This window comes from Pieris brassicae, chromosome 1 (assembly GCF_905147105.1).
Source record: "Pieris brassicae chromosome 1, ilPieBrab1.1, whole genome shotgun sequence".
Lineage (NCBI taxonomy): Eukaryota > Metazoa > Arthropoda > Insecta > Lepidoptera > Pieridae > Pieris > Pieris brassicae.
In genome coordinates, this window is record NC_059665.1 from 21,109,142 (window position 1) to 21,118,820 (window position 9,679).

The 9,679-nt window shown below is 31.9% G+C and overlaps 1 protein-coding gene across 1 annotated transcript in view; it reads right to left on the minus strand.

Annotated features, from left to right (window-relative positions):
- Positions 1-4,032: 4,032 nt before the first annotated feature.
- Positions 4,033-9,679, minus strand: part of LOC123715336 — a 28,208-nt gene continuing 22,561 nt past the window's right edge. The window contains exon 4 of the mRNA XM_045670308.1: positions 4,033-4,913. Within this exon, the coding sequence (XP_045526264.1) occupies positions 4,896-4,913 (18 nt within the window). The 3' untranslated portion in view covers positions 4,033-4,895. The remainder of the gene's footprint in view (positions 4,914-9,679) is intronic.

Genomic DNA, 9,679 nt, shown 5'->3' on the forward strand with positions numbered 1-9,679 from the left:
ATAGAAAATGCAACTTCTAACTAACATTCTATTTGACATTTGTGTAATACTCCTAATCAGTTAAGCAATAAATGATTGTACCTATTCTGCATAGTTCATGCTGATGACTGTATAAGATTAAAAGCTATTTGTATGACATTTGCCTTTCAACGCAATGAAAACGTACCGGTTAACGTTTGCAATAGTTGCCAGTTATTACAAATTATAACTCAGCTTGAACAGGTTCAAAATTCGAAAGATTATTATTGTATTGTAAAGTAAATTAACGAATTAAATACGAAGATTTTTCATTATAATGATATTTCATGAACTCAAAAACAACACTACTGATAACCAATGCCTAAAATTCTCTCACCATCAGGATAATCAACTCAACGCTAACTGCAACAAACTCAGTTTTGTATCGCGCAGCCCGGACCTTCAACGACCAATATTTAAGCCTTGACCTATTTTAACTATCGCGGAATATGGGTAAAATGAGTATTAAGAATATCAATGGCGCAAAATCACCTGCATTATAAGCATAACCCACATACATACACACCTTCACGTATCACACATCACAGCCAAATTAGGTATTACTTAGTTAAATGTATTGAATAATTTTTATTGTATTTTTTCCTTTTGTAAATATTATATATTTAATCTTCGGCTATATTTTAGTGTAATGGTGGTTATAATATATAAATAAATCATCCGGTAAATAGATAATGTAGCGGCGGAAATTGGAGAAGGCCTGTCAAAAGAGGGCACACAAATATCTTGTAATTAATGAGATGGTAAAAATATAAATGTTTCAAATGTTAAGTATCTGAAAAAGAGCTTTTAAAATGTCATTTTTAAAATTAATTTAATGCATTGTACATTAGTCCAGCCAAGCGCAGTCTATAACTGTGTAGCAAGGCTTCTTACTATTGATCGAGAAAGATCACCCATCTTCTTCCACTCACATATTCCACTATTCAGCATCATACCATAGCCACGATAACAACTAAGAAAGGCAACTTTAAGATTGGATAAGCTCTGAAACCATGGAAACGTGTTTAAAACCTACTTAGGATAAAACATGACGGCTGTGTAAAAACATTACACAAAAGTTATAAATCAACGTTCCGAAAATAGAATTCAATAAAATTGCACGTAGAATAAAAAAAAATAATTGCATATGAATTATGTACTATATTAATTTTAATTTTATATTAGCGCCAAGTTAGGTTCCATACGTCTAAATTATGAGATCATATGAAAACAAATTGTATGTACTTATTGAGAATTGGAATTCATACGGCAAAAATAAATAAATAAAAAATTAGTATTCCAGTACTACATAGTCAGGATTACATTCAAGTCCATGTCAATATGTTTAACATTAGTACACGACCTCCGACGGAATGAAGGGCTCCCCCAAATCCATCCACATGTCTCTCATCCTCGCCACTATTATCCAATACGCATTCAGCAGAAATACTGAATAGAATTTTTTTGTCTATGCTAAAATCACTTACGACCAAAGGCTCCACCAACACGGGCTATTCAACTTCTACCACGAGCCAAGTAAAGAAGAAGATTGAAAAGGACAAAAGAGTTCTAATTTTGAAGTCGAAACGAAAATATACAAGACCAGTATCTGCCTTATTTTTTTATTAGAGACTGTAATTAGTATTATTAGACACTTTCTAGAGTTAGGCTAGATCGTAATCTTAAAGGATGTCTTTTAAAACATTAAAAAAAATTACTGCTAAAATCACAACAATTAATGACAGATAATGCGTGTATTACGCCGCTCTAGACGTTCCTTATAATTTGTATAGGATTCCGCGCATAGGAAAGATTGAGTTTCAAGAATTGAACATACACTACATCGTAAATTGCGTCCGTATATTGATATTTATAAAGACCTCAAACACAACGTGACACGGCGTGACAACAGCCCATGTCAATACGATGCACCGACAAAGTTTTACTAAACCTAGGCTCGTAAGTCTCTGACGACCACTAAGATGGAAATCCTCAGAGGAGTTATACCAACTCCTACAAAATGTTTCCCCAATCAATTTCAAATATCGATTTATACCCCTAAAGTTTTTGTTGTACTGAGGTTATTATATCAAATAACAAGTCGTAAATTGCCGTTATTTTGATCTTAGAGTAATATAGCTATTTGATATTTCATTAATAGCCACGCTTAGAGTTTATATTTGATTTAGTTTCATGCTGGGGCTCGAGAATTAATATAAATTGCACATCATTCTGAGTTTTTCTAATAAAAAATAATCAATTTCTTGAATTTTTATTTCTTATTTTTATGATGAGAAAAGTAACTAAGATTACATAAAATTTAATTTAACTTCTGTAGTAAAGTTAATTAATAATATAACACGAATATTTCGCGCCTGACGATTTTTAAACTACTAGGAGTAAGTATAATTTGTGGCGTTTCAGTTTGGTTTGTGTTTGTAGGCGTTTGGTTTTCTTTAGATGCAAGCTAACGTTGTTTTAAAACAAATGTTAAACGAAATTTGTCTCAATATTTTGAAATAAGATTCAAAATAGGAATCTTTTACAAACTTTTTGTAAATTCTTCAGTCACTTAGTCATTGTTAACATAGTTACGAGATTGTATGTTCCCGTACATTTATCCCAAGACGGATATAATTATCATTATACAACTTAGCTGCACTTATGTATGGAAATTATTGTACATATTGGTAGCAACTAATATTTTTATTTTATAAGGCTTATTTTCAAATAATCTTATAACACGGTGTACATCTAATCTACTCTAAATTCTCACTAAATGAAAATAATTCTTTGAGAAATAACTTATGTCTCGTATCTAATACTCAATCGTGATACTATACTTAATGTTCTGTGCATTAAGCACAGCATATTGTATCTTATCTGTGCATTCTAATACCAAAAAAACTAAGAACTTCTAAATTGTTCCTTCCACCCGGTTATATATTTTTTAATATAAGTATAAAAAACAAGTTGTGTGTGTACGTTTAAGGGGGTACAAAACTTGTATGGAGGCCCGCAATTCCTCTTTCTTCGGGGCTCAAGACCCAATTATGTATTTTTATTTAAAACTTAGCATGTATTTTCTAAAGCCAAACATAGCTAATATTAATAATACAATTTTAACAAATTAATATATAACAAAAAAATCAATAACATTTATTCAAATTATATCATAACAATTAAACAGATTTATTTTCCAATTGACGTCAAACAAGGAAAACATATATTATATTCATTACCATATATTATAACAATATACAATTTTAAATATATTTTATATACGTTTTATAATATAAATAAAATATATTTCAATAACTCAGACAACTTAACTATTAATTAGTAAATATAATTATATGACATAATTATATAATATATAAATTTTTATTTCGACTGAGATTTTGTATAAACAAAATAGGAGTAATCATCACGTTATTTATACGCTAAACGTGACAATCTTGTAATATATCGAAATACAAGACAACATACGAAATATAAAAGCAAACCGAAAATAAAAACACTTATAATTTTATATATATAATCTTAAATTAAAATATCTGTATTACTAAACCTACGTTCTTGATATGTTTTATTCCGTTATTCTTGATTTAACGTAACAATTTCAAATAGCAATAGAAAAAGCAATGGAATACTGTGGCAGACATAATTGTGTGCCTGTATTATTTGTCGCATGGTGTATGGGTCCCAAGACTATTCAGTTTCTTTGAGAATAAAACCCAGGAACTCGTATGCGTTGAGTAAGCCACGTAGGTAGTTGCATATAAATTAATAATGAAAGTAATACTTTTGTAAGGTAGTTGATTTTTTTATTATTTTAATGGTCTTTGGATTTGTAAGAGCAGTCTTTGGAAAGTTATATATAAAATGAACAAAAATATTAACAACAATAACGAGTGAATAAAATAATACATTTTTAATACTGACATTAATAGGAGACATATCCATTGACGGAGACGGTAAAAGTAACCACCAGTTTCAGAACAAAACATTTACAAAACAAATATTCAAACGGGAATCGAACCCACGGCTTACCGCGATAGCGGTGTCAACCATATTTATATGACTTAAATCATTATAATTCTTAATTTTAACAAAATGATTCAAATGAAGTCTATTATTACGTAATATGCAGTATATATTTTACATACATTTTTAATTATTGTAGTATAAAGCTTTTGTATATATGCTGCTATCTAATTACACAAAACTATGTGAAAACTGTTAAAATTTTATCTAATATAAAAAGATTTCACTCCTGACTTTGTAACATATACTATCTCCAAAACACTTAAAATACAAATAGTGTCATTTTAAATCAATTTATTATTGATTGAAGAGCAACTTGTGAGTAAGGCTTTATTTAACAGTCTGTATCTGTAGAGTAACATACGTTTTGCATTAGGGGCTTGAGACAAAGTCACTCTTCCTTAGGCGTGACCCACAAACGCCAACCGAATTTGTATAAAAATGGTCACGTGACAAACCGTAGACCAACGTCATTCCCATACAGTGAATTATACAGTGTCACGTAAACTAAGATGGTAGCTATCTTATGTACGCTTAGCTTTACATGAATTGCTATCAAATAAATAAGAATGACAAATAGCACTAGACAGATATGTGTTAATATTACAGAATAATAGTGCTCTTATAAATTTCTATTGACACTAGAGAATACATCAATCAAAATGCTCATGACGTTTGGATTCGTCTGCTGTCTATGTTAGAAAACAGACTAATAATCACATACATTTTTCTAATCCGTCGATTCTCTATGGTCCCTTGAATAGTATAAAGATAGAAAGTGGTGAGTCCCGATGATGGTGCCAGCTCCAGGTCGCTCAGGGCACCGGCCTTCATTCGACATTTAAGATCTGGAACAAGCAATTTTACTCTTTAAACCCACAATTGAAAGACTATTTCAGGATACCCTGAGCGACCTGTACGAAAAACCGCCGTCATTACAATTAATATGGCCTGGTGCTTGAAGTACTTTTAGCTTCTATCTTCTGCGTCGGTTTTTCTGTACATCGTCATGAATGTAACTCAGGGTAGCAAGGTAAGTTGGAGATCATCCAGGGATATATTGTACGCAACGACTAAATTACTAGAGTGATTTTGTGATAGTAAGCATTACAATCTAGACTTTATGATTTACATGTACTGTAATTAAATATTTATTCATATGATTTTTTATATTTCATTCGAACGACTCCTTTCTCATAATTTCAAAAGTTATACATATACCAGTGTTGCCCTATTGGCTTTGGCGAGCATTTCTCATCGCAGAGGTCGTAAGTTCGATTACTGGCTTTGCAATGGACTTTCTAAGTGCGTATTTAATACGCGAAGTGTAGGAAAACATCGTGAGGTTTTTACATGCTTTAGTCGGCGGCATGTGTGTAACATGTGGCGGCAGACACAGACTGATCACCTACTTGCCTATTAGAAATACAAAGGATCACGACACAGATGCAGAAATCTGAGACCTAGAAAGTTTTAGCGCCTTTGGTCAAGCAAGACATATACGTAGCACCATACCCTAAATCAAGAATGTAACTTTCTGCGTCATCTTCTTCATCAAATGTTAGGCATAAGGCAAGTAATGGAGTTGTCTCTCTTAGATATCGATTTTATCAGTGAAACTTTTTGTGGATATATCAAATGTGTTAATTTTATGTTTTTTATACTTTTAGAGATGTATTGTTTTGTTTCCCAAATGAATAAATAAATATTAGTTTAATAGCTTCATACTGTTTTCCGTCAACCACAAGCAAAAGACCAACATTTTTATAATGGTTTTAGTACGACTGGATGTGTGGTAACACTATCAAGAGTTTAAAATAATAATTACTTGAATTTACATTTTTCGATTGATTTGACGTGCAATTCCGATACAATGTTTATGTATAATGTAAAAAAATGCATTTACTAAAGCGGTTAATTGTTTGTTCAAAACAAATTTGTTTAATACATTTTAATATCTACGCTGTATTTAAAAGTTCTGTCAAATTGCACATTTAAAACTAGAACTATTAATATAAATAATTGTTTCGTTTGCGTATATTCTAGAAACATAAAGTTACACACTTGTTACGCTTGTAAACATTAATGGGCAAATCATAGTTTTTATTGTGATTTTAAATTAAAAATCGAGCTCTTTGTATTTTTTATAAAGACAATTTACAATGTTGCCTCACTTTTTATGCCACAAATGTATATAATACAATTAGCAATAAACTACAACGTGAATAAATCTTAAATACTGTTCTCATAACCTTTTTGTTAGAATAAATGCTCTAGACGAGATTGAGACTTCTGATAAATACAGACTTAGATAACCACATTTAAAGATTTTATATACCTTTAATATGTTAAACAAATCCTTTATCGGAAAAAGGATATAAATAATAATAAAAGGATATAAAATTTACAATGTGAACCATACTAAAATATGTAATAAATCGGTCAATAACAATTAATTGAGCGTTCAAGTACAGATACCGGCAAACTTCTTGAGTGGGGGAAAGTTTGCGCATCGAACACAGCGCGGGACACAAACGTCAATTGATTTACCAATGACAGGATCGACACATCACTCCCGCCGCTGCGCAGGCTAGGACATTTGTTCAAGAAGTCTGCCGGTATCTATATTACGTCACGCAATTTTTGGAGATTCTCCCCATGAAACGCGCCGTAACGTTTTCTGTGTCCGTTAGTAAAACGTTTCGTGACCACTCCCAGTGACTCTTTACACCTAAAACTTACCATTATGTGGTGTAATGTACTGGAAAGTGGAAAATATTATTAACAATAACGCGTAATTCAATCCCCGCCCCCCATCGTAACGTTTTACAAGAGGACCCCCCCCCCAAACTTGAACGCTACCTAAGAGGTGGAACCAGTTTTTCATTAATTTAAATATATTTACTTTTTTAGAAGAGCTGGCAATAAACTCTCCGCCACTCTTTTTCATGGCCAAGTTTTCTTTGTTTTACACAACGTTTGTAAGGAGCTGCAACCATTACACCATATTCCATATGATATTAATCACCATTTTATCATCGCAATATTAATCATGGCACATCAGCGACTCACTATTTATAATTTACACCGATACTCATTCTATCAATTTTAATATAGATCAAAAGCGTATATTAAATTAATTAAAGCATGCTCTAATTAATTTTAATTAATATTGTCATGTGCTTGCGCCGGCCCTGCAACGCGCAATTTGAACCGGTATAATGACGTCAATGGGTGGGGACGATAAAAAATATCGACTGACGGGAAACAATGCATAAATTAACATCGTCTATTGTTACTCATTTAACAACTTGTTTTTTTAAACATTAAAAACGCTAAATTACAAAAGGTACAAAATATTGCCCTTATTATTCTGATGCGCGAATACTCTCAAAACAGGTTATGATCACGGCCATCCAAACGTCGTCCAGTTGTTACTACTCATGTATGGCGTAATTATGAGGAAAAAGGCTATGACGCTTTTACGATGCTTGGTATTACAATCTCTACATCTTAGCCTCAGACTTCTGTATATTTTATGATCTTTTTACATAGATCAGCTTTACAGAAACCGGCAAACATCTTGGACAAATTTCCTTGCCTGCGCAGAAGCGATTTTTAGGTATCACTGGGAGGGGGGCGGCGGCGGGAGAGTGACGTGTCGATCGCGTGATTGGTAGAAATAAATTTGCCGGTATCTGAGACATGACGTCGATTTTTAGGCCTTGTTACCTTCACTAAGTGAGTGTTATTGATTTATAAAAAACAATCCTAACAGGTGATCCTAATGTGAAAAGAATGCACCACAATTGAATAAAATTTACACACGAAACAAAAACAAAATGACATAATAAAAAAATTAACTAACTACTAAATAATAGAACTTTCGTTAGTTCCCTCAACAATAAAAAAGTTCCGTTAACCTGATAGAAAGAAAAATTAACCCGAACGAGGCTAACACTGCTCGTCATTCGATATTTTGTTATAACATAAGAGGGTAGGATCGTTGTGCTCAAGAGAAATCCGAAGGTAGACTAACTTCCAATGCCAACAGTTTCGTATGCAAATTCGATGGAGTTCTCTCAATACCCTAATAGTAAATGATGTTATAACCTTCGAATCGCTCCAAAACTAAATCGAGGATCGAAATGAAATATTAAGAGGATGAAGAAGAAAATAATATTCAGAACCTGCCCTTTGTTTTAGTACAATATATCTTATGAGCGGCGTATTCCTTAATATTTCCAATATTAATAGATCTATAAAACATTCAAACATCAAATAAACCAAGAGCGAATTAGCGGCTGAACATTTAGTCATAAGTTTGTTCGTTCGTAACGCTTATTTAAACGCAATTATTTACAATTTTGTAACATTCATTTAAATTCATGTTGGTAATTAAGTAAGTGAACTATATACTATGTATAATCGAGAATAATGTAGAAAAGTTTTGGCGCGTTGGTCCAGTTATGTGAAGATTCGCATTTAGGTTCAAGTTCAATGAACGTTGATAGCAATGGCAGGTTCGATCCCCGGCTATGCATCACTGGACATTCTTTCTATGTGCGCATTCAACATTCGCTCAAACGGTAATGGGAAACTTGAATATCCACGGCATGTGTCAGCCTGATCACCTACTTGCGTATTAGATGAACAAATGATTATGAAAACAGATTCAAAATTCAGATTGTAGTGCCACTGATATACTTTAATTTTATTATTAGTAAAGATAGACTTATACATTTATTTCCTTTTGTTAATTTCGTCATCTACATTTGGTATATGTAAGAGATATATACTAAGAGTACATGTGGTAATATATACAGAAATATACATAGTAACCTCAAGTAGATAATACCTAAGATACAAAATGAGTTTGAAACTTGAACGAGAATTGAAACGAGAAACAAGCGGTGACGTCAATGGCGTCCATGAGGTTGTTTTGTGGCATAAGTCTGTTATGTACAAATTTACATTAGAATAATGGGCCCATTTGTATATATGTAATTTACCAAAATATACATTAACACTTGTATTGTCTTAGACGAATTATTTTAAAGAGTTTTAAACTCATTTTAATATATTTCATAGTTGTACAAACTATTTATTGATATAATAAAATTAGATATGTCGTTTATTACACAGTGATAATGCAGATTCTAATGGTGAAATATGTTTTGTTCAATTGGTTTTTGAGTTTATTCATTACAAACGCACTAAAATACCTCTTCATTCCTAGTATAGAAGTTAACTGTTGTTGTATACGAGAACGATGTTATAAAAAAAATCCGTATGAAATCTATATAATCACTCTCTCAAATACTTTATTTTATTTGTTAAATTTAAACATACAGGCAGTTGATTTACCAAGCAATTAAAATTTTCTTAACAGCATCAAAACAAACCTTTTAAAGAAAATTATTGTCAATTAGTTGCGTAACGATGAGAAAACTCCAGTATTCTAACAATAGATAAGAAAATATAACTGTCGCCATTATTATTATTACATAACTAGCATCATGAGGACAATCTTAATTGGCATCGGTATTTAAAAAACAAACGTCTTCCCGTAGAATGTCTAAACGTAATTTTTTGTCTATGATTCGAAAACTTC